This window comes from Tasmannia lanceolata, unplaced genomic scaffold (assembly GCF_043159265.1).
Source record: "Tasmannia lanceolata isolate RefF3 unplaced genomic scaffold, GAP_Taslan_0.1 ptg000012l, whole genome shotgun sequence".
NCBI lineage: Eukaryota > Viridiplantae > Streptophyta > Magnoliopsida > Canellales > Winteraceae > Tasmannia > Tasmannia lanceolata.
Genome location: NW_027518689.1, coordinates 27,795,734 through 27,822,476, shown reverse-complemented (window position 1 = coordinate 27,822,476; position 26,743 = coordinate 27,795,734). Strand labels below are relative to the sequence as shown.

Below are 26,743 nucleotides of genomic sequence, written 5' to 3'. Positions count from 1 at the left end.
TTGTTGCATGAGAGCAGCTACACAGGCTCACTTTTCAGCAGATTTTGTCTTATTCATTTGCTTCATATGAGGTGGCTGATCTCTCATTCAACAGCTAACCCCGAAATGCCTTTCTGCCCGTCCCCATCAAATCCCAAATAATAAATACTTTATTGATGTAAAATTCTTTGTAGCTGTTAGAGACATATTTTAAGTGAATATATTCATAAAAGTGAATATTTTTTGTACAAATAATGTTCGCACATTTTGAGTATGTATTGTGAACGCATTATCAACACCGCAAAGGCATTTTCAGGCCATCTGGATATGCGGATTTTGTAGTCCAGGATTGTAAAATCATAGAATTTACAAGCACCTGTATTTCGTAAGCTAAAACCTGGATTTTACAATCCCAAAAATGTACAATCCAAGTGTTAGCTTATAAAATCCAAGTTTTATCCTCTAGAATCCAGACTTTACAATCGTAGATTATAAAATCCTGGTATCCAAATGGACTGTTTGAGTATTTGTCAACGTTGTTGTTGAGTATCTATGTAAGTGCTAATTAAAATGAGGATTAGGAGTTAAAAACAACGGAGTTTAAGTGATACTGGGGCTGTTCGCCAAGAGATAGAAATACTTGGATAAGCTATTCTTGGTACTGACTATCCTAATCCATTTTGAGTATTTCATATATAAGTGGAAGCCACTGTACTTTTTGGAAAATTCTAGACTTCACACACACACCATATAAAAGGCACCATCGCCATTGTAAAGGCATTTTGGGTATTTTGTGGGGGTTGGTGTTATACTGTTATGTAGATAAATGCTAATTAAAATAATGATAACAATGATTAGGATTTAGAAACAAAGGATTTTAAGTAGTACTGGGACTTTTACACATACAAATCCTTGGGTGAGCTATTCCTGATAGTGATTATGCTACTTAAATAAGTAATCTGATTCTTCACTGTTAAACAAGTTTGTTCTGACAATATTTTATAAGAGAACTAAGTTCAATGCGGACAAAGGATAAATAAAAATAAACCACTGCTTACTATTCCCACCAAGACGAATAAACTTTGGACCATTTGATGCTGCACTGTCCCTTTTCTTATCAATTATGGCTGAGGGCAATTGGCGCCTTTGGAATGAACTGGGTCTGTCCGAGTTTAATTACCTCACTGTCGATTCACTGGCGAGGCGGGCCATTTGGTAAAATAGGTAAATTATTATGGTCCACCTTCCCCTATGCTATTCTCTGGAACATAGGGAATGGAAGGAATGAAACAGGCCCATCTTTGAAGATCAAAGTAGGACTTTGGGGCGATTGGCGACAGATATCGAGGTAGAACTAATTGCATGTGCCAAGAATAAAAAGAAATTACCCATTGGGGTGGGAGACCTAATAAGAAATTGTGGGCTATCATTTGGGATAGAGCGATCAGAACTAAACCCAGACCAAAATGGATGGCTCCACCAAGTGGGTGGTTCAAACTCAATTTCGATGGGAGCTCGATAGGGAACTCGGGCAAGACAGGAATTGGGGGCTTAATCAGGGATGATAAACAAATTACTATTATGTCTTTCTCGGGCCCAGTCGGGATATGTGATGCGAATGAAGTGGAAATCAAGGTTCTTCTTTTTTTATTGCGATGGGGATACGAGAATAATCTGGGACCTTTAATAATAGAAGGTAACTCGACAAATATGGTAGGCTGGGCTTCGGGTACTTCAAAAGGGCCCTAGCGCCTTCAAAATGTGATAGCGGAAACTCTTGACCTTTTAAGGTTGTTGAGTCCTAGAATTGATTATCGGAGGATATCGGCAAATGAGGAGGCGGATGGACTAGCTAAAGTGGGAGTTTTAAGGGAGGAAATGTTAGTTGTTAGGCCTTTGTAACTCCTTAAAGGAATCCCTTTTTGTAATATGGAGGGGGCAACTTGTCTCATCCAATATTTAATAAAATTGTCAATTTTCAAAAAAAAAAAGTATATTAATAATAGATAAATGGAGATAATCTATTCACCCTTTTTTTTATTAGGGACAGCCATGAGCTCCCTCTAGGGTAAAAGAGTAGTCATAAATACATTAGAGAGGGCTGTCCCAAGTAAAAAAAAGGGGCGAATATATCACTTCCCTAGATTAAATCCCTCCATACATTTGAATTTAACCAGTAACAGTGCTCTACGGGCTGTTTTGACAATACTGTCACAGGATATACCGAGTAGCTGAATTACAAATGTTACAGATGTAGGAGAATCAGGAATTCAATCTGATCTGACTTTTGAGTATTGACATTGAACAGGACAGAAAGAATCACGATTCGGCATCGAAAAAATAAGAATGAAAGTATAGCAACATGGAAACATTCCACTGCATAGAAATGTTGGAATTGGGCACCTGAAATCGAATAAATTTTGGTTGCCGGCCATCGAACAACGGTGTGCTCAATGGCTTGAAGCAATGAGTGCCTATTCTGTTCTCCAATCTGAAATATTTAAAAAGCAAAAGAGAAAAGAGATTAAACCTCTCATAGGAGAGTCAGGAAAAAGCCAGAAAATATCCAAAGAAATGATGGGATTACCATGGTGAGCAGCTACTTTTGGGCCAACTCCAAATGATGGCAAGGAAATAAGAAAAAAGGCGTTATGGGCATGAACAGCTTCTCTAACCTTGATATGGATTTTCAGCATCCTCATTTATCTCGTGTATGTGGAGTTGATTTTCTAACTCAAAGTATGTAACTGTATTAGATATCAAGAGCCGACAAGACCCTTGTAGCGGGCATAAGAAATGATTAACACATAAATGGAAGCGCAAATTAATCCTGTGACGATAACCACCTGCTCAACAATAAACCAGAAAAATTCTATGATAATATTAAAAAAAAAATGTGCTTGGTCGAATGCATATGGACCTACTAAATAAAGATGATGTGTACATGTACATACCCATTTGAACATGTATCCATGGTTATGATTCCAATTATATGGGAGATTCACGCCCATTAATGAAGCAACCAAACCATAAATAGAGAGGCAAACAGTAACAGTATTCAGGAAGAGGTCTAACTGCCACAAATAGAAGAAACAGAATCATGAACAGATATAAGAAGAATCTGAGTTTCATCTTTAATCAATTTGCCATTAAGAAAAAAAATGTGGGATCTAGTACAAAATTCCAAAGTCTGCCCTTGGCTGAGAAGTGAAATAAATTCGGTATAATACGTGACACAACAAAAAAAATAAAGATTTTTCAACTGTGAATTCCAATTAGCAAATTACAACAAACAGTAAAATTAATGATAAAATTGCTGCATATCATCGAATGCATAGGTCCATTAATTATCAGGTCCTTAAACATCACCTGAAGCAGTTGATTTCGATGATTGTGAAGCTGCAATGAAAAGCAAAGGAGCCAATATTAGAGAAAAATGGTTATGCTTAATCTAAATGATTATCTCCGCTTAATTAAAGTGAGAAGGGATATAAACCTAGTTCTTCATGCAGAAACATTCACCTGGATATTAATGTAATCTTCCGTGTCATCAATATACTCGCGCAACTGGAAACAATTTTTAAGTTACGGGTCAAAAATTGAGGGCAACTAGTAACATAAATATTAAAAATGATAAAATTTGAAGAGTTCCATAGCTCTATAGAAATATGGAGTACATACAGCTCAAAGCCCGTCTGAAATGAAATAGCAAGTCTACCATTAGGGCAACCATTTTGATGGGCCCCTTCCTACTTTCTAATAAATAATCATAAAGAGGCATCATCCAATCTGTGCAGTTTTTAAATCTTCCCCACAGGACAATCCTAACCCTCTAATTGGTAATGTTTTCTATTGAATGAGGACCATACCTTTTTATTTCTTTGAAAGTTCACTTACAGATCAAAATTTGAAGGGTTCGAATCATTTATTGGGGAGATTTTGAGACACGATGCATTCATAGTGGGCCCAGCAGATAAAGGGTTGGATCATCAAACAAGTGGGCCCCAACTGTACTTCTGCATGCTCATATTTTCCCTTAGAGAAAATAATAGCTCTTATGTCATATCTATTATATGACGTAGACAGAATTACGACAGTAGAAAGAACCAAAAGGATTGGTAAGCAATACATCTCTAGATTTTTTTTTTCTACAAAAATAAAAGGCAGCTATATACATGGAAGAAAACACAATTTTTAAATGATTTTCTCATAGAACAATAGTAGACGATCACTACCAATGGGGAACATAACTTCAACAATGCATACCGTGGTCAACTTGTTCAGTGTGCCATCAATTTGTATAAAGTATTCCTGCAAAGTTAGACAACATTTCAGCTTATATTTTGATATTCGTAGAATAAGATTTATGAAAAGTGGGTTTACTAATAGAAACCTCGAGTAACATTTCAAGCTCCTCAACATTGTGCTCATGTCCGTGAACTGTTGCCAGTGCCACACTAGCCTTGCTTGCTTTAGAAATCCTCGAGCCTATAGTTGGAGAGTCGGGAAACGAATTGAGCAGACCTGAGCCACTAATGCGTGAAGATACGCCAACCAATTTTCTTGACAAGTAAAGGTCCGCCATATCATCATCGTCGTCAAGAAGTTGCTCCAGCTCATCCCTTACCTGCAAAGCACTACACATTTGTTCATAAAAAAAACTCTTAAAACATACAAGGAAACATCAATATGAACAACCATTCATATTATAGATATTGAAAGGTAAAACAGAAACAAGGGTGGATCATGGATGGAAGAAATACTTGGCTTGAAAATATAATAGTTTATTTTGAATGGCAATGATTTATTAGAAAAGGGGCAAAGCCCAGTGACCGAGATGGTAAGAGAACAAGCCAAATAAAAGGAGAAACAAAAAAGCAAAAAAAAAAGAAAACACAGACACACACAGACACACATCAAGGTGAAAGAAAATCAAAACTTTCTAACACAAATCTAGCAACCCCGAATGGGGCCAGCTGATTGGCCACACAATTAGCTGAAAACAAAACACGTGCTGCAAGATGGAATCAAGGCAATCAAGCAAAAGACAAGAGATGGAAGAGAATAAATAGTTTATGGTGAAACTGCAAGGAAATGAGCTTGGTTGCTATATATAATGACTAAAATACTTATAATGACTAAAATACTATTTATGAAGGTAAATAAAGAGAAAAGAAAAGAAGCTATCCAGATACAACTAAATATACATTGACATAATATAATACATTACAACACTCCCCATCAAGCTGGGCCATATATATTAGGCATGCCCAGCTTGGCATAGTATCTTGAAGAAAGGCAGGTCCTACAGCCATCGTGAAGATCCGCCAATTGATGCGACGAAGGAATATATGGAAGAGATAAACACTTATCAATGATCTTCTCTTAAATAAAGTGAACATTAACATCAATATGCTTTGTCAACTCATGAAGAAACGCATCAGAAGCAATGTGAATAGCCGCTTGGTTATCACAATCAAGGGCGTTGGACCCTTGGCGGACTTTCGGTGCCAAAACCAAGCTCAGATATTAAGGACCAAGACAGAGAATCTCACATGCGCAATGAGATGGTCCCTTGTAGTCTGCCTCTGCATTAGGAGGAGAAAAAGTTGATTGTTTCTTGCTCTTCCAAGTAATGAGATTTTTTTTTAACCCGAAATTTATCTAGGAACCCGGGGGCACCTCAAAGTTTATTAATAGGAAATAAAATTACAAGAGGACATAGAGCCTTGCCTCTAACACATCCAGTTACGATATAAGTATAACAATAAAACCACTTTCCCCAAAATAAACATAAAAAACATTATTTATTACGAATATAAGGAATACATAATTGATCACATCTAGCAACTCCTCTAGAATTCCTTGGAAGGCAAACCAGTTCCAAAAAAACTGAACTAGTGCTGGTGTCGCAAGCACAGTTTGTCAAGCTATCTACAACCAGGTTACCTTGTCTGCAGATGTGAGTGATAACAAATTCCATTGAGGATAATATTTTCCTTATTTCTTTTAAAATATAATGAATGTGCCATGGAGATCTGTCTTTGCCTTTATTAATATTTACAAGGACAAGGCTGTCAGATTCAACCCACATTCTTTTAATACCGAGTATCATGCGATAGCGAAGACCATCTCTCATAGCTCTAGCTTCATCCAACATCAATATTCTCATCGTAGAACTGGGAAAAAGCAAAACTCACCTTGCTTTTATCAGCTCTTGTTACACCTCCTCCTCCAGCTATATCAGGGTTACCTCTAGCCACAGAATCGACATTCAGCTTCAAGATGTCGGTTGGTTTTCTCCAGTAAACCAAAGAAGATTTTCCCTGTATATGTTGATTTGCTTGAAAGATAATATTTCCATGAAATTGAAACTAGATGTAGTTTTAGCATTATCACTTAGTTCCCTAATCCACAATATGATTCTATATTTTATCTGATTAGTTTGGGTTTGTTAGAAGTGTGTGTATATGTGCCTAAGGGCAGTTAAGTCTTTGTACTCTTTTCTATCTTTATATAAAGACATAAGTGGGGGGAGCTCTACCCAACTCACTCTTTTCTATAGGGTTGCAACTTGGGTCAGGTCGGGTTGAGCTTTTGCTAAAAAATGAACTAGAATCAACCCAAACCCGAACCCGACCCGCTTTTAAGGTAAAAGCTCAACCCAAATTCCCAAAAATCGACCTGAGTTGCACCCCAACTTTTCTTTCTCTCATTCTCCTCTCTTATCTTCTCTCTCAACATGGTATCAGAACCCTAGGGTTTTGACCCCCTTTAGGGACCACCATTGCAACCCCCTTCTCTTCTTCTTCTTCCTCAGCCCATCCAAACCCTAACCCCTAAAACCCCAGCACCCTCCCTGTCGTAAACCTTCTCCCCGCCACACCCCTACAACCCTCGCCTCTTACGACAACCACCCTCCCCTACGACAACCTCCCTTCCTCTTTCACTCTCTCCGGAACCCTAAACCACCTCCCAATCTCCTCGATCTCTCCTTCCCCTATACTATCAGCCTAAACCCTAACCAATGAAGCACAGATACGGGTACGGGGTGCGGGTACGACACGATACGGGTACGTGGATGCGTGATTTAAAAAAAAAAAAGGATACGGGTACGTTGGGGGTACGTTGAATATAATATATTTTATATTTTATTATATATTTATAAAAATTAAAAAATTAAATATTTTGTTAAAGAATTCAAACAATTTAATTGGAGAACAATCAAATAACAATAACATCACCAAAATGTAGTATTATTTCACCAAAATCTAATATTACTTCTAAGTTAGGTATTTAATTAAGGGATATATATTATAGATATTTTGATATATTCACGCCCTTTTTGTTAATTGGGATAGCCCCTCTATTTTAAATCGGTAATTTTGGATTTAATTCGAACTGGGTGCGCACCCGATACGTACCCAAACCCCCAAACTGGATTTTAGATTTGTTTGATGTTTGGGTGCGTATCCGGTACTCACCCAAAGAGTACCCAAGAGCACCCGCACCCGATACGCACCCGACACGGGTGCGTGGGTTTCCGGAGAGTACCCGTGCTTCTTAGACCCTAACCCTAAGAACTCTAACCCCTAACCCTAACCCCATACCCTAAACCCCACCTTGCTGAAAATCATCCAGGACCCCAAAACCTACCCAACCGACGCCGGAAATCCCTAACCCTAAACCTACTGATGTCGTAACCCCTCCCTCTTCTACCCTTCCACCGTCGTAACCCCTCCCTACTCAAAACCCGACAAGCCCCCCCCCCCCCCCACCCCAAACACTCGTACACCCCTTTTCATCTCCACATCCGTCCCTAACTCCCTTCGTTCTGCCTAATTTCTATCTCGAGTTCTCGACACCTTACTTCCACATTCCATTGCGCCTTACCCCTTTGAATCTCTTCTCTAAGGGGTTTCTACTTCTTCTCTTACCCTCTTTCTCTCTCTTTCATGGCTTAAGCCCACTTTGATGTAATTTTCCTTCGTTTCCGCAGCTCTGATTTTGTCTCCTAGCCTCCCTTCTCCTTTTGGCTAGTACTTCTATGTCTCTTTTTGCTATATGTCTCCATCGGAGCCACGATATCATGGTCGGGCCCGTCGTGCGACCTTTTTTTCTTGTTTCGTCCCTCTCTTGTTTATCACCCGCCGTTGTGGTTGAGAGTCTTCTTCTCTATCTTGGTCTCTATGGATCCACCTGTCAGGTTGGCTCCTGCTGTCAGCACGACTCCTCCACCTACGGCTACATCTTCTATTTACTCTCCTTCCGTTGAGCATTCTTACCCATAGATAACTTCGGAGAAGCTCGAAGAGTCCAATTACCTTAGTTGGCGTATGGTAGTTGAGACCTACCTCTTTGCTCGAGGTAAGTTCACCCTCATTGAGTGTGATCCCCCCCCACCTCCACGGATCCATCCAATGACCGGTCGCGGTAGGATGATGCCTACATCCGCACCCTCCTGTGGCAGAGCATGGTTCTTCATGCGGCTCACAAGATGATGTGCCTGCAGACCTCCAAGGCCATCTGAGACCACACAAGTGTTCTCTATTCTGGGGTTGATAACGTCACTCGTATTTGCAACACTTACTCAGAGTGGATGTGCCTTCAACACGAAGATACCCCTCACTTTGCACACTACAGTCGCTTCGTTTCTCGATGTCTTCATGCCCCTCACTGTTGATCTGACTGTTCTTGCCCGGCAACGGGGCCAACTCTGTGTTATTCATTTCCTTGATACCTTGGGCCCAGACTTTCTGCACCTTCGACAGCAGATTACTGGCTCGGGTTCTATCCCATCTCTCACGGAGGCTTGCCCAACCGTGTCTTCTGGGTGACTCCTCTCATACCATTTATGTTGATGGTTCTGCATTCGCTGCCTATGATAGTGATGACCGCTCTAGCCGTGGCGGTGGTTCCTTTGGCCATGGCAGGGGTCGTAGAGGTTGTGGAGGTGGCCGTGACGTCAGTGGTGGCTAGGGTACTGGTGGACGTGGTCGCACGTATTGCACTCACTGTCGGAGGGAGGGACATCATGTTGATACTTGCTATGCCTTACATCCCGAGCTCCATCCACCCCGCTCTGCTCATCTCACTATTGCTAGCCTTCCTGATGCATCTACATCCTCCTCTACCAGTCAAGCAGCAGCAACACCTAGTCCAGCAGCAGCACCTAGTAATACCTTTCTTCTCTCCAGAGCTGACTATGAGGAGTTTTAGCGCCTACGTTTGAGCAGTCGACCGCCTACTGCGGATTTTGCACAGCCAGGTAGTTCACCTGCCTCTACTTACTAGCTCCACTCTTGGATTATTGATTCCAAGGCCTCGAACCACGTGGCTGGCAATTCTATTTCACTTCGCTCATTTCGCTCATTTCATGCTCTCTCATTATGTTACTCTTGCCGATGGGAGTATTGCTCCCATTTCTGGGGTTGGGACTCTTTCCCCTCATTCCGGACTTCCCTTATTTTCAGTGCTTTGTGTACCTAAATCTCCCTTTAATTTACTTTCTGTTAGCCAACTTACCAAAAATCTTAAATCTTAATTGCTCTGTCTCATTTTTCCCTTCTTATTGTGTCTTTCAAGATCTCTTTGTTATGAGAGAAAGAGATGAGAGAATGGAATGAGTTAGAGTCTCTCCCCTTCACCCAAGTATTTATATTAAAGAGAGAAAGATGTACAATGACTACTATGCCCTTATGGTACTACACACAAACATATATATCCAAGACTCCCCCTCAAGCTGGAATGTATATTACACATTCCTAGCTTGTTACAAATATCAATACACTTAGCTTTGGTCAATGGTTTGGTGATTGTATTAGCTAGCTAATCAACAGATTGAGTGAAGGTAGTGCGCAATTCACCCTGCTGGATCCTGTGTCTAATGAAGTGGCAGTCCACCTCGATGTGTTTGGTTACTTTGGTACGCTCATGAAACACTGGATTGTTTGCAATGTAGATAGCCGCTTTGTTGTCACAATGTAAGTCTGCAGAAGATGGGAAGAATCCAATTTCAAATAGAAGAGAGTACAACTAGATAAGCTCACCACAGGTGTGAGACATAGCTTTGTATTCTGCTTCAGCACTTGACTTGGACACGGCATTTTGTTTCTTATTTTGCCAAGGCACTAGGTTTCCCCCAACAAATGTGCAAGATCCAGCAGTAGATTGTCTGTCAGCTGGAGAGCCAGCCCAATTAGCATCACAAAAGGCCTCTAACTTCATGTGACCATGTTTCTTGAAAAGTTGCTCTTTTCCTGGAGCACTTTTCAAATATCGAAGAATATGCATCATAGCCGCCCAGTGAGAGGTACGAGGGTCACTCGTGAATTGGATAACTACTCCCACAACATATGAAATGTCAGGACGAGTGATGTTGAGATATATGAGCTTCCTAACAAGTCTCCTATATCGAGAAGGGTCCTCTAATAAGTCCCCCTCTTCTGGGAGAAGTTTTGTATTTGGGTCCATGGGAGTAGTGGCAGGTTTGATCCCAAGGATCTAGTCTCATCCAGAAGGTCCAACACATATTTCCACTCAGGTAGAGAGATATTTGTCCCTGAGTAAAATGCCTCAATCCCTAAGAAGTATCGAAGGCGACCAAGATCCTTTGTAGAGATATGTTTCTGAAGATTTCTTCAATCGTTGAATGCCTCAAGAGTCACTCCCTGTAATGATAATATCATCCACAGACTATGAGAATGACATGACCAACATCTGACTTGAGGCTAAACATAGAGTGGTCCACCTCACATCGCTTCATACCATATCCCATGAGAGAATTACTGACCTTGCCAAACCAAGCACGAGGGGATTGTTTGAGGCCATACAATGACTTGTGAAGGTGGCAAACTGAGGTGGTCAACTCCCCATGAGCAACATACCCTGGAGGTTGCTCCATATACACCTCCTCAACCAAATCACCATAGGGGAATGTATTTTTGACATCAAGCTGATGAAGGGGCCATCCATGGTTGATTGCCAACGAGATAAGAACACGCACAGATGGGATTTTGGCAACAGGAGAAAGAGTCATAGTATAATCAATCCCATAAGTCTGAGTGTATCCTTTTGCAACCAACCACGCTTTAAGGTGCTCAATTGTCCCATCGGGAAGGTATTTGATGGCATAGATCCACCTGTAGCTAACGGGATGGACTCCAAGAAGAGGAACTAGATCCCAAGTATGATTCGCCTGAAGGGCGCTCATCTCATCATCCATAACAGCACGCCACCCGGCATGGGCAAGAGCCTCCTACAAAGACTTAGGCAAAGAGACACAAGACAAAGAAGATATAAAGCTGCGAAATGTAGGTGAAAGATGGTTGTAAGATACATATGAAGATATAGGATGAGTCGTAGTACGTGAGCGCGTACGAGATGCAATGGGAGAGTCTAAATGACCCTCAGACGAAGGAGACAATACCTGAGAAGTGGACGCCAGGATCTCAGTCTGGGACGATATGGACTCAGGTAGAGCTGGAGTAGGCCGAGGGCGGGGTCTGCGCTGATAGACCTAAAAGGGGGTGGAGACCGGAGGTGGAGCAGGCGAGGAAGCAGACAGGGCCGGCAATGGTGCAGGAAGAGGAGGAACGCTATCAGGGAGAACCAGAACAGGAGACTTTTGTGTAGGAGGAGTAGGACTAGTAAAATAAGGAACATACTCGAAGAAGGTAACATCGGCGGAGACAAAACACCGATGGAGACGATGATTGTAACACTTGTAGCCTTTCTGGGTATGAGAGTAACCCAGAAAAACACATCGCTCGGCCCGGGGTCCAATTTGTCCACATCTGGACCCAGCTTATGGACAAAGCAAACACATCTAAATATGCGTGTGTAGACACCCAATTTTGTCAAGGTGGCACTAATGATAGGTGTCGCGAGGAAGAACCTTATAACGAGTCCCAGAGCACCGATTCCGTTTCTCTCGATCTCTCTTTAGGTTATTTGCATAAGGATAATTTGGAATCCAATCGGAGAAGTTACGGACCACCCGAAATTCCCCGATAAGAGACGAAAAATCACATTTTTTCGATAAAGCACAAAGGACGGGGACTCGTGCCTCCCAAAATATGATGTCATCTAGATGACATCATCTGGATGACACCCAATTTCGCAGGGGGAGAAATTGGATTTCGACCCCTGCGAAATTGGGTCGAAATTACTAAGTTTTACCCCCCCCCCCCAAATATATATATATATATATATATATATATATATAGAGAGAGAGAGAGAGAGAGAGAGAGAGAACATTTCCTACAGTAAGTTACCTACACACTACCTTAAAATACAGTGGGGGCCCACATTGTTTGGGTGATCCAAACAATTCATTTGAATGGTCCTCACATAGATAGGGTGTCCACAAAAAATCAGATCCATAGGATCATCCCAACCCTACGATTTGTGGAGGTAAAATGGACGTGTATAAACCTTCACAAATTAGTCCATTTTTTGCCTCCATAGTTTGAATGGTTAGGATGATCCTATGGATCTGATTTTTTGTGGACACCCTATCTATGTGAGGACCATTCAAATGAATTGTTTGGATCACCCAAACAATGTGGGCCCCCACTGTATTTTAAGGTAGTGTGTAGGTAACTTACCTACACAAGTGTGTAGGAAATGCTTAGACACTTAGCTAGGGGTAAGAAATGTACTCTTACCCCCCCCCCCCCCCCTTATATATATATAGGGGGGGGGGTAAGAGTAGGGATAGGTTAAAAACCCTCTCTCTCTTCGCTTTTGGTTTTTGGTTCGCCTATCACGGCAAAAGGGAGCCAAGGCACACAGTTGCCCAAGCTTTTCCCTAGGTAAGTGTCTAAGCATCTGCTCCTCGATAAGTCCATCTTCGATGGGACCTTTAAGGCAATCAAGAGACCCTCCAAGCTACTTTAGCTTCTGCGGTATTCCCCGTCAGAGTCAAAACGACGTAGAAAATCTCCAGCAGATACTGCTGTTACGAATACTTGTTATTCGTGTCGTCCCCACCAAAGAGTCACCTACGTTTAAACTCTCAACAGAGAACATATACTCTTGGTTTTCCTAGCAAATCAATCAATCCCTAGCGGCAATACCTAGCAGAGTCAGGGTGTACGAAGGCCTTTCAATCACCTTTCAACAAAGATCCCTGCTCGTACAATCTGGTTGTCAACAGATTTGTCAAAACTCGGTCCAACTCGACCAATTCCGGCACTGGTAGCAGATGTTTACCATCCCCTTCAGAGTCAATTCTTCACTTTGTCGGTATAACATCGACTTCCCCGACATAGTCGGATCTCTTCCATCAGAATCAATTCCGATTGACTCTCAGCCGATTTAAGGCGCTCAAGGAACCTTTACTAGCTTCGTTAGCTCTTACGGTCTATCCCACTAGGGTCGAGACGACATGTTGTCACAGATCCCATCATCACAAACACTTCATATCCTCAGAGAATCGTTCGTACCCAGTCCTCAATAAAGGACATACGTTCCCAGATTCTCCAACATAGAGTAACCAATCCCCAACGGAGCCATTCAAAAAATATTTGGATCATTTAAACCAATGTGAGTCCCCTGAGGCATCCAACCAGTGTGAGTCCCCTGAGGCATCCAACCAGTGTGAGTCCTCTGGAGCATCCAATTAGGGTAAGTCCGTTTCTACACGGTAACCCTCCAAATCAAAGCAAACTCGTTATCACAAGGTAGCTCTTCAAGGTAAGTCCATTTCTACGCGGTAACCCTCCAAATCAAAGTAAACCCGTTATCACACGGTATCAAATCAGAGCAAACTCGTTATCACACGATAGCTCTTCAAGGTAAGTCTGTTTCTACGTGGTAACCCTCCAAATCAGAGCAAACCCGTTATCACACGATAGCTCTTCAGGGTAAGTCCGTTTCTACACGGTAACCCTCCAAATCAAAGTAAACCCGTTATCACACGGTATCAAGTCAGAGCAAACCCATTATCACACGGCAACTCTTCAGGGTAGGTCCGTTTCTACGCGGTAACCCTCCAAATCAAAGTAAACCCGTTATCACACGGTATCAAATCAGAGCAAACCCGTTATCACACGGTAGCTCTTCAAGGTAAGTTTGTTTCTACGCGGTGTCCCTCCAAATCAAAGTAAACCCGTTACCATACGGTATCAAACCAGAGCGAATCCGTCATCACACGATAGCTCTTCAGGGTAAGTCCGTTTCTACGCGGTAACCCTCCAAATCAGGGTAAGTCCGTTTCTACGTGGTGACCCTCCAAACCCGAGTAAGTCCGTTATATGCGGTAACTCATCAAAATCAATAACCTTTGTAAGTGTTTGTATCCGTACAAACGCTAGTCTTTTAGCCAACCCTTAAGACCAATCAACTCTAGATGTTACGGAAACATCTTTTCAAAATCAATACTGTTAAAAGGAAAGAGAGAGACAGGGAAAGAAGGGAAGACGGCTGGGATCTTTTGTTCTGATACTAAATTGATGTGATCCCAGGAGGAGAGAAATAGAAGAAAGAAGGGAGAAGAGAAAAGGAAAAGGAAGAGAAGGGAATGAAAAAGACATATCTGGTAGAATCGTAACCATAGAATACGACCCTAATCAAAATGCATACATTTGTCTCATACACCATGGGGACTAGCGAAAAGGTTTGGTAGATGATGCTGAACCTCTTGTGAGCGAGTGGATGGGCAATTGCCCTGCCAATTCAAGTCTCGTAGGTAGAGATGAGATGTGATGGATGCTTTCAGAGCCAACAGCCAAAGGGTGCCCTTGATCCTAGCCGAATCGATCTGAGTTGTTTTCAATGTTTTGTGATTTTTGTGCTGAGATTAAATTTAAAACCCAATTTGGTGTTCCTGTTCGTACTCTTAGGAGTGATAATATGCACGTGAATATTTTTCTGCTTGGAAGAAGAGAAGGAGAAGAGTAGAGAAGAAAGAGGGGAAGAAAGGAGAAAGAGGGGAGAAAAGGAGAAAGAAAGGGAAGAAGATGAAAGATGGGGGGAGAAATCTGCATTCTCAATTCATTAATTCATTTAAAGTTAAAATCTACATGTGGCCTATATAAGGGCAATGGAAATAAAATTCCATGAAAACAAAATCGCTAACTCCAAATAACAAGGAAATAAATGTCGTAGAAACTAAATAACATGACAGATCACAAAAAAAAAAAGAAATTAAATAGCATGACAATAAATACGTAAAAGTCCTAATGGGCACATATGCCGCTTATGGGGCCTACAATCTGCATCAAGTTTCATCTTTAAAGTATATCATTTGCATATGTTTCCATAATTGTATAGGATTTCTACCGAAAATTTCAACCCAAACCGAGATGTTTCCGTTTCTATGGCGACCAAAACCGAAAAAAGAAAACGGAATTTAAAACCTTGTCAGTATACATACCCTTGATTTCAAGAAATCAGGTTTTGTCTCTATTTCTCTACCTGTGTCTGTATGTGGGTACCATAGCTTCTAATTTATCAAATAATAAAACAAGTACATACAAAAATAAATAAAAGACACATCTACGTAGAATATGGATACCCACACATACACAAATTAATGAGATATTGCCATGGTTTTAAATTTCGGTTTCGGTACTGGTTTCAGACCCCAGCGAAATCGAAATTTCACTCGAAATCCGACGGACTAATAAAAAGATATTTATTCGTTATCGAATCCCTGAAATTTCGGGATAATTATAAAATAATTAAAAAATCGAAAAAAATGGTCGAAATCCCTAAAATGTCGCACGAAATTTCAGAAATAACAAAATTTCGTACGAAATAATGACACGTTTCGGGTATGTGCCATTTCGGTTTCGGTCTCCACCGAAACCCGAAATTTCAGATTTCGATCGAAATTTAAAAGCATGGATATTGCTAAGACGATTGTTGAATATACAACACCAAGAATAGAGATTTTGATGTTTTCATTGACTTCTAAATAAGTCAGGAATTTTCCAATGTTATTTTATTGGCATACCACGAAAAAACTATAAAGAATAGCTTTTTGAAGACACCAGAGATCAAGCCCGAAAAATCCACAGTTTCAATATGTTAGCACAAAATGAATATGAAACTACAAATCAAAACAAAATGGACCAGATCTTAGTTTTTAAAAGGCAAAGCTATACCTTTTGAACTCTAGCAGTCAACTTTGTCATTGCAGTCTTTAACTTACACACCTGATCCAAGTTAGGCCTATTGATCTGCACATTATAATAGTTGTTGGAAAATGGGCTGTGTGATACCACACGAAAAAAGGAATTTTAGCACAGAAATAAAACAAAAACAATAGGAAACAGGTGTGTACAGATTGCCACTAATAGAAAAGCATAAAAATATCCCGTTCAAATAGCATAGACTAATCAATAATATGTAATGCATATATATAACATACCAAATTAGTCTCCAATAGATATGCATATGAAAAAAATATAATCTCCCATATTCATGTGATGGAAAAGAATACAATTGAATTTCTATCATCATTATGTGAATCATGAATAGAGAAACAACTAATAAACCAGAACAGATGAGGACAACATTACATGAGCTAAGAAGATTTTATGGAAGTGCATAATGTATAATGCCCACAACCAGGGAATCAAGTAGCTGTTAGTATTTTGGAGTCCAATTTATCTAAGGTACGCTCCGTGCCTCTCCCACTGGTTTGTAAATCCACTTTGAAAGAAAAGGTATAAAGATCCACTCAAAGTGGAGATGAAATGATCAAGAAAGGCTAGTGCAATAAAAATAAGAGTCTGTTAGTGTTTTGAGATCATCAAACTGGAATTCAGCATGTGTAGCTATTACAACATGCTCATTCCATTACTCATCTGTGGCTTTCATTGTAAACTCAAGCACAACCTCACGAGTTTCTGGTAATTTTGTTAGTGTACAAGCTACTGCAGACATGGAGTTGGGAAAAAAGAAATTATCCAATCCATGCTTGAAAAAAATGCACTCAATAGGAGTGGAGATGGGAAGGGCATCAATGTTGGAGATGGGTCATGTACATAGAGCATTTTGCACTTTATTGGCTATAAATAAAAATTTAACAGATGCATATTATCTCCCAGCCCGGGTAAAATAGAGATACTTATCTAAGACACATGTATAAAACAAGAAAAATAATTCTCCAATAAGTTTATCACTAGTCAACTTCCTTATTCAACAATATCAACAAAATAGATTGAAATGAAGGAAACAAAAAAGAAAAAAAATCAACTTACCTTGGAGGTCAGCTCATCCAAAGCTGGGTAAGTAGCGGTTTCCAGTTCCGTGGTACGCGCATCAAGAAAATTGCAAATGGCTTCCAAAGCCACCTCCAGTGCACGAAATTCAAATGGAGACTCTACATTGCATGACTCAGCACTGTCAGGGTGTCAAACAATAGCACATCTACTTGAAGTTACACACAATTGGTTCTAACATCTAACTTTAATAAAAATAGATAATCACCGTAAGAAACAAGGGTATGCTTTCCAAAAAATTATAAAACTAATTTGAATATAAAAAAAGAACTGACAAAAAAGAGAGATGCCCAAAGGCATCTTTACCATCTTCGCTTGCTTCGATATCAGGTTCCCCACTCGAGTGCTCCCTCCCATTTCTTAGTGGTTGGGGAATAGTATATGCAGGCGGCAAACGCCTCCGGAGTTCCTCAATGATGGGAATTACATTATCCTCTAGGGGATCTCGAAGGAATACCTAATCCAAAAAAAAAAGTAAATCAATAAAATTGGAAACAGTAGCTAGAAGAATCTTAATTTTAGATTAACAATAGCAGAAGAATCTTAATTATAGATTAATTTTACATGATCCTTTAGCTGCATTCAATCTTAATTTATTTTTTTGTTTTCTTTTTTATATTATTTTTTCCAATTTTGACAATCAGAAATAACAACACCAGAAGAATCAGTAATATCTCCCCAAAACAGCTTTCCTTCGCTCATCTAAGCAACTTTAAACAATTTACTACTGCAATCGAAGTTTAGTTCTAAAAGAACAAAGGGAGGCTTGCTCCAGACAACATTTTCTCCTTGCAGCACTGAACATTTCTAACTAACTCCAATCTAATCATGAATATATCATTAATGAGGATTCCATGTAAACAGTACAATATATACATTCTTTCTGATACTTCAACAATGATGGATGCGATCAGCCCCATCAGGCTGTTATGGGTACCAAAGAAGACTCTAAAAGTCCGTTCCTCAGATTGTAGAAGGAAAGATGATTTTTTCAAAGACATCATTTTCCTATTGACCGTACACCTGCACTAATTCACTAAGTCACCAGGATAGGAAAAAATTGATCAGACCCATATAAACATTGAATAGGATAAAATAGAGAGCCAAACCTGACGGGACTACAAACAATGAATAAATAAAGGTGAAGGCTTCCCAACCATGGATTCATATAGAATTTACAAGAAGTCATCTGGCTTATCCCGGTAACTCAAGTCAGTTCCGAGTTAGGAGTTTGCCATTAATAACTAGTAATAAAAACACTATCATCACAGGTGAATCCCAAGAAGACCAATCGGGAGAGGACTGAAACGAAAGTCTTAAAAATTCAGAATAAAACGATTTCACACAGAAACGACCACTTAGTATCAATTCCCAAATCACGTAATCTTCACTACTGCTGAGAAATGGATTGTAAGAGAAGGAGAAGAAGGAGAGTCAGGGAGAAGATGGTGAGATTCTCCACTAATATGATGTATATATAGAGCCGAAAGTATGGTTACATGTGTAAAGAGAAGAATAACCTCAACACTATACGTAATGACCAAAATACTCTTCAACAACTACAATTAAGGGAAACTAAAACTCCCTCAGCATTATTAATAGTGATTCCAATTCCGTTGAAGCTCCTAAAGAAATATCTTCTCTTAGAATAAGAATCACACAACACTAGAATTAAAAACTTTATAATGATCGGAGATAAGGGCTTTAAAGTTCAATCAATGCCTTCCTAAGCAAATTAGAGAAACACATATCTTTCATAATTTTCAATCTTATTTTCCATCAAAACTAGAATTTTATATTGAGATAGACTGTAAATACAAATATTATCTCATGTAGCTTGATCGAAACAATTCAACCAGGGAAGGGAATATGATTTCCAAAATACCAACCTACAATCCATCATTTCCACTACCGGATCCCTATCATGATCAAAGGGCAACCACCTTTAAAAGAAGACCAAGGTCTCAAAAATAAGAAGTCTCTTCTGTCTGGGGTTTTATTTGTAAGTTTTGGGCAATTATTGCCTTCTTTGTTTGTTGGTCATTGGATATACCATCGATCCTTGCTGTATTTTTTTCTCTGTTCTTCTTTCTTTCTTGCTTCCTCCTGTTTTAGCTTCTGTTTTTGAATTTTCGGCCTTTCAATTTGGAAAAAAAAAAAAAAAAAGCAGCCAACGAACCACCAACACTACCAACAAACCACGAACAACGAGTCAACCAACAACACAACCAACAATCCACCAACAGTACGTGCCACCACCAATTCCAACTACAAACCAACTATAAACACCACCAACAACCAATCACCACCAATAACAACCACATACGCCAACACCAAATCACAAACAACAACAAACCACTATCAACGCACAAATAAGTCACCAACGATGTCGCTAACATACACACTCGAACACATCAGTACGTGGTTCCGGAATAAAAAGTATCGATAACACCACACAAAGGTATCACCAAAAAAGAGAGAACCATTAACCATCGCCCCAGAACAAATAACGGGATGAATAAGGGAAAGAATGAGTGTTTAGATCATGAATACGAAGGAGATTAGAGACTGATGTGAAAAGTTTTCAAGATTTAGGATTAGGGTTTTAGCTCAAAAATCAAAGTAAGAGTGGTGAAAACACCAAAAGAGAGAGGGGTGGTTAGGTCTAGGGTTAGGGTTAGGGTTTGAGAAATCCAAAGGAGGGAGGGGCAGTTAGGTCTAGGGTTAGGGTTTGACAAATTCAAAAAAAGGATGATTGAGGAGGGGTGGCTAGGCAGGGTGGGAGAAAACACAAATCAACGAGGGTTTTAGGGGTGAGTGAGGAGGGTTGGTGATGCAGGACAATACCTAATTTAGAGAAAATCCTACACTCCTAGTGGGATTAAGACTTTAGGACACTTTAGGGCTTACGCGGAAAAACTAAAAGAACACTTAACAACTTACCTAGGGCCGAATTAACGCCTAATTAATCTATGGGCAGCAGCAATAATGAGACTTAAATAGCATAAATAATTGTAAAGATTGTAATTAAGCATGAACTAAACCTTATACATATCAATCAAAGCGATAAAGATTCGTAAGATGAATTTATAATAGAAAGATTAGTCCAAAACTAGGCCTACGCATGCAACCAATTAAAAGAACTAAAAGCTAATGTAAGTACCAATGAAATAGATGTCACACAAGCATGAAAATAATAATATCCAATGAAGAAAAACAAAAAAAAATGTCCAGCAGTAGTAAAAGGCTCAAAATAATCTAGTTTTGGGTTGTAGTATTTTGGTAATTTGGCAGATCTGAGATTTTGGTTTAATACTGCTGTCCAAATCTTAGGTTAAGGATTAGAAGGTAAAAGAATGGTTAATCTAGGGTTTAGGCTCTGATTTGGTGGTAGGTTTAGGCTATGGATTTTTAAAAGGGTTTTCGGGCTTGAAAAGGGGTGAAAATTGCAATAAGGCTAAAAATGGGTTTAAAGTCAGGGTTCTTGGGTGTTTAGGCTGAGGTTTAATCATAAAAATAATCCCTCAAAATCTCATGACAAGATCTTGGAGAACAAGGGAGATCTATGGATTTTGGGTTTTCTAGTTTTAGGGTTCAAGAACAAAGAAAATAGAAAATCTGATTTATTAACCTTATTTGTGTTGATTTGATTGAAGAAATAGAAGATAATAGATGAGCGGAGATGAGAGAAGAATGGCTCCAAGCCACCAAGAGGAGAAGAGAAGAAGTCCAAGCCACAATAGCTCTTACAAAAATTCTCAATGCTATTCAATATTCCAAAAAGTCTCTTACATTGCTTTCACAAGATGTATTTATAAGAAAAGAAACCCCAGAAGATAACCTAAAGTTAAAAACTAATCTCAACCATTCATCTAATCTAAAGTAAACTAAGTAAAGATAAAAACTTACCTAAAATCGTAATCCCGTAATAGACCTATATCACTTCCTGAAAACACTCATAACTTGCTCAAAACACATCCAAATCATGTGATCTTGGGCCCGTTAGATAGGTAATTGAAAAACTTTTCTAATAATACCAAAAACACGCCAAACGGATGAGATTTGATGCCTAAAAAGTATGCTACAAATAAAATGACGAAAATATAAAGTAAATAATAAAAAAAACAACAATGTCTGTGACCCATGCTAGAGTCCCCGCCTCAGTCTCGTCCACGTCTACGCTAGTAAACCTTGAATCCACGCCCATTGTTGATGTCCCCATCAGTTGGGGTGGATAACCCAAAGGGGATAAGGAAGAGAGAGGAGCGTCTAGGGTTGGAGGGGTTAAAAAACCCAAAAGGGAGGGGCGGCAAGGGTTAGGGTTGAGTGAGAAGGGTTGGGGTGGAAAACCCAAAGAAAGGGAGGTTGGGGATGGTGGCTATTGAAAAACCCAAAAAGAGGGTGGCCGGCTAGAGTTAGAGAAGAAAAAAAAGAAGCGGAGAAGATGGGAGGATCTAGGGTTAGGGTTGTAGGGTATGGTACCTTCAAGGAGGGAGGGAGACAACAATTTCCACTTTGAGCTCTGATACCATGTTGTCTTCCACATTAGATGAAGTGGAGAGAGGAGAAGAGAAGAGAAGAAAATACATCTAAAACTCCCCGCAGTGGAGCAAAATACATATAATAGTATCAAATTCCCAAATCACGTAATCTTCACTACAATTAGGGGAAACTAAAACTCCTTGCAGCATTGTTAATAATGATTCCAATTCCACGGAAGCTCCTAAAGAAATATCTTCTCTTAGAATAAGAATCAAACAAGACTAGAATTAAAAAATTTATAACGATCAAAGATAAGGACTTTAAGGTTCAGTCAATGCCATTCTAAACAAATTAGAGAAAAACATATCTTTCATAATTTTCAATCTTATTTTTCATGAAAACTAGAATTTTATATAGAGATAGACCGTAAATATACAAATACAGATATTGGCTTAAGTAGCTTGATCACAACAATTCGACCAGGAAAGGGAATATGATTTCCAACATACCAACCTAGATTCCATCCTTTCCACTATATCATGAAGAAGACCAGGATATCCAAAAATAAGAAGTCTCTTTTGTCTAAGGTTTTATTTGTAAGTTTTGGGCAATTATTGCCTTCTTTGTCTGTTGGTCATTGGATACACCATTGATCCTTGTTGTATTTTTTTTTTCTATTTTTTTTTTCTTTCTTGCTTCCTCCGGTTTTAGCTTTTGTTTTTGAATTTTTGGGCTTTCAATTTGGAACAAAAAAAAAAAAAAATGAGAATTCTAGCACCCTATAACAGCAGCTAACCTATCCTGTATATCTTTATCAAAATTAGTTCCAGTAACTGAGGATCTTCTTCCATTGATTCATGAACTCATAGTCTCTTCAACAAAGGCAATTAAGAGACGAATATTTCTCACCTGATCATGCCAAGGCTAGCACAATGGCATCCTCCATGTAATATAGTTATGGTACAACAAATCCACACCAAGAGGAATAACATGTTCTGGCCCATACAAAAAATGTACCCTATCATTTTCAACAGCAAGAGTAACGTGAAAGTGCCAAAGGCAAACAGTTGAGACATACCAATATTTCCATTTTCTTCAGTTCATTAAAAAACACATCTTCTTTGTCATTTCTTGTAGGGAAAAATCAATGAGTGTGGCTCTGTGGCTGCGCATCCGTAAACTTATAGCAAATGAGATTCTAGATACGACACAAAGGAATGGGTATAGTGGTTTGCTTTCGAAAATAGTTGTGGACAAAATATAGGAAACTATCTTATAAGCCCCACTAACCAACCTAATCAGTCTAAATCCCTTAATATCCTAAGCATCCATTTTGGAATAAGAGCAATAAAAGACGTGTTAAATGCTTCATGAGGTGATGACAAAAATAGAATTCCTCCACGGTCAACATCACACCCAACTCAAGGATCTCCCATAATTCTTGGATCTCTCCCATAATTCTTGAATCCAACAAGCTCATTGGCTTTTTTTAAATGGTAGCTGAGGGGTCTTATTAAGGCTAACAACAACTTTTCTAACTTCCTCATGAAAGAAAAAAGATCAACAAATCATTATCTTCAAATGTTGGATATGAAAAATCCATGTAGATCCACAGACAAAAAATCTTTCTCAGATTAATTTTGATTCCATCTTAGAAAGTTTCCCAAACTCAAAAGAGAGAAATTTTCCTCTTTTCTATTCAAAAGCATCTCTGTCACAATTAATCTTGCATTTATTGGGACAATAAATTGCCAATTTTTCTTATCTCAATAACGAAACTCCATTTTCAAGGCTCTCAGTTTTTTAAATAAGCTAATCCCAACGCTATCCTCAAAAGGTTCGAATTTCCACCAACTAAACAGAATACTATGAAGTTAGCATTGGTCAGTCATAGCTGCTCAAATCTAAATAGAGTTGGACTTTTCAAATCTATAATAATATCAAGCAAAATAGCTGACTGATCCAAAATAGGGAAAGGAGATTCTGGAAAGAGTTCAGGATTGCTCTTCCAATCAGAATATAAATAAATGATATAACTACATAGACAGAGATTGATTTAGCACCAGACCCTGTGAATATCCCTCCCTGTAAAGGAAGGTCAACAAAAATGCTCACTAGAAATAAATTCAGAAAATTCTCAACAAGCTAATGAATAAAATGGAAGAGAATTACTTCTCCTTAAGCCATCTAACAATTTTAATGACTAGCAACATGGCAAGGACCAGAAAAGGAGGATCTAAGAACCAATAATTAAAACTAGAGAACACACTTTTGGCCTCGGCACCTGGGGAAGCTAAATGACGTCAGCCATGAAAACATATAATATCAAAGTTTAAACAGAAATGGCATACCAATGCAAAAACACAATCGGTTCAGGATCCTACATGGTTCAAAGTTCAAACACACCAGAGAAACCTCTCAATGGGAGGTTGTTGGGTGTTGCTTTATCCCAAACATACTTAATTACATCACTCCAAGTCCTAATCACTTCAATTTTGATATCTTGAATAAGCATTACATCTAGTTTGACATATCTTATCAAATCTCTAATACCCTTTTGCAGACAAGGCCATTTAAACATCTAACATTCCAAAACAGACTTTGGGGTCTTTCTTCTTACCAGGAAAAACACTATAGTCCATCCACACTAAAATAGGGTTTCTCTAGTGGCTAGCCAAGAAGACAAATTGGCAAATTCTATACTATAATTGAGGTTTTTTAATATAGTAGAATGTAACCTGATGGGTGTGGCCTTCCAAAGTGTGTATTGAAGAAGATGGTTTGTTGGTTATTAATCGGCTAAATAAAAACCGTGTCCTACTTGCTGGTTTTTGTTCCTATATTCACATTGATTTTGGCTTGAGTGGCTAGGTTTGTTTTTTTTTTTTTTTTGAGATACTTGAGTGCGTAGGTATTGTAATGTTCCCCTGTGTTTTTGTCTCTCGTTTAACAAAGGCAAAGGGAAATGATAACACCCCCCCCCCCCCCCGGTTACCGTTTTCGTTAAGTCAGAGAAAAACGTGACAGTGAAGGGGGGTAACATTTTCCTTAACAAACATCTGCTACGGTAGGTTGCTGGAATTTATTTTATTCTTGGGACTTTTGTGGAATTTCCGCAGGAAACCCACGTTTGGTTGGTGGGCCCAAAATAATCTCAGGAACCAAAATAACCTCACATGAAACCCCAAGAAGGAAAAAAAAAAAAAAAAACCCCAGAACCAAAAATAAGCTTGCAGAAGAATTTTTTTCTTCCCAACAGTTCAAGCAACCAAACTTTCCCACCATAGTCCGGTCAATCAAACATGGGATTTTTATTTTACCAGGATACTTCCAGGGAGTAATATATCATTTCCCGTATTTTATTATGGGAAATGATATATCATTTCCCGTGTTTTATTATGGGGAAATGATACCAGTAGAACCATATTTTGATATTTTCACCAACCCATCTTGTCTTCTAGTGTTAAAAGAGCTGTCAAAAGGTTATTTCATTTCCCAAAAAGCTCTAACAAGCCAATTTAAGAAGAAAGACAACTGGGTTTGTGCAAATATCAAAATAAGGTTGTGCTGATAACACTTTTCTTTATTATGGGTTCAAAAATTAATTAATAAGTACCGGTTTCCACAGAAAAGAAATTTCAATAAAGTAAGTTGGAGATTGTAATTATGATAACAAATTTTGGGAGGCAAGTCCCCATGCATGAATTTTCTCATTCAAGACTGAATTTCCTAAGGGGCGGTTTGGATGCATCGAAATTACTTATTGGAAAACTTTTCCATAGAAAATGAATTCTTCAGCCCATGGAAAACTCATTTTTCACGGAAAGAAATTCCAAAATAAAAAATTACCCTGTTTTCAAGAAAAATGGACAAACCTCCCAGACATTCCAATTTTTCCCATGGAAAATAACATTTTTTCCATGAAAAATAACCTACTAGACATTCATAAATTACTCTTCTCGAGTTAATTTAGCCCAGAAAAGAAAATGGGGATTGCTCTTTTTCTCCATACAAAGCTGCTAATGTTGGCACTACTATGTTTTGATAATTACACTAAGTCATCTTGTCTTTTATTATTTAAATATCTGTCAAACAGTATTGCGATTCCCAAAAAGATCTCATAAGCAAATTAAAAAGAAAAGACAAGCTGAGTTTGTGTAATTATTAAAACATGGTAGTGCAAATATCAGTAGCCCGAAATAATACCATTAAGAAAAAAAAAAGTAATAAACTCAACCAATATAACAATAATAAAATCTTGTCTTATGCGTACCTCCTCTGCAGTGATTATGGCCTTGATATGCTGCTCGCAAAAGACAAACACAAAACCCGCCAAATATCAAAACCGAATTTGAAAACAAGAAATCAATAAAAACAAGATACAGAAAACGAAAATTCACCTCTAAATTGAGAACAATTGCTCTCTCTCGGCCAAGAATCGCTGAAGGATATGATAACAAAGGATCAATAATTCGTAGATCTCTCGCATGAATCTCAACTCTATTCATAATCGCGTACTTATCAATGTCCAAGATCGTGCCCTCGCCAGTACAATCTAGTAAAATCCAACCTGTTTTTTTCTTCATAGATGGTTGAAGATCCGTGATGAATCCGTTTCGAGCCATTTTAAAACTAGGTCTGTTTTGATTTGATTACATGATGGATTGAGAGAAACCCTAGGGTAGAAGAAATAGACTATTTTATGAAGAGATTTCAGAAATTTGAGTCGGAGTAATTTAGAGGGTGGATCGAGAGAGTGAAACCCTAGCCCTAGCGGGAAAAGGGGAATTTGTGAAGAGGTTTGAGAAGAGAAGAAGGAGATTACCATTGATGGATTTTTGGGAGGTTTGAGATGTATGATAATAGGGCTAGGGAGAGGGGGAGAGAGAGGGACTGAGGGAGGGAGTACTTAATTAAATTAATCAGAGAAATGGGAGAGAAGAAGAGTAGTGAATCTAGTGAAAATAAAGCAGAAAAGAAGGCTTGGGGTTTGAAATTTTGAAACTTAAAATATTATTTCTCTATAAAAAAAAGTAATATATTTTGGG

At 38.9% G+C, this 26,743-nt stretch overlaps 1 protein-coding gene across 3 annotated transcripts; it reads right to left on the bottom strand.

Annotated features, from left to right (window-relative positions):
• Positions 1-2,141: 2,141 nt before the first annotated feature.
• LOC143887154 (magnesium transporter MRS2-I-like) lies at positions 2,142-26,743 on the bottom strand. Of its 3 annotated transcripts, none has more exons than XM_077391257.1 (12): positions 26,096-26,743; positions 25,969-25,998; positions 17,520-17,670; positions 17,193-17,314; positions 16,092-16,166; positions 4,373-4,606; positions 4,246-4,290; positions 3,502-3,546; positions 3,349-3,378; positions 2,934-3,053; positions 2,567-2,825; positions 2,142-2,470 (listed from the first exon to the last, which is right to left on the bottom strand). In XM_077391257.1, the coding sequence occupies exons 1-11, from the start codon at positions 26,318-26,320 to the stop codon at positions 2,739-2,741; spliced, it is 1,164 nt and encodes a 387-aa protein (XP_077247372.1). In that variant the 5' UTR covers positions 26,321-26,743; the 3' UTR covers positions 2,142-2,470; positions 2,567-2,738. The 3 variants fall into 3 exon arrangements, with proteins under 3 accessions (XP_077247372.1, XP_077247373.1, XP_077247374.1); XM_077391258.1 differs by having other exon boundaries at positions 2,655-2,825; XM_077391259.1 differs by having other exon boundaries at positions 2,934-3,049.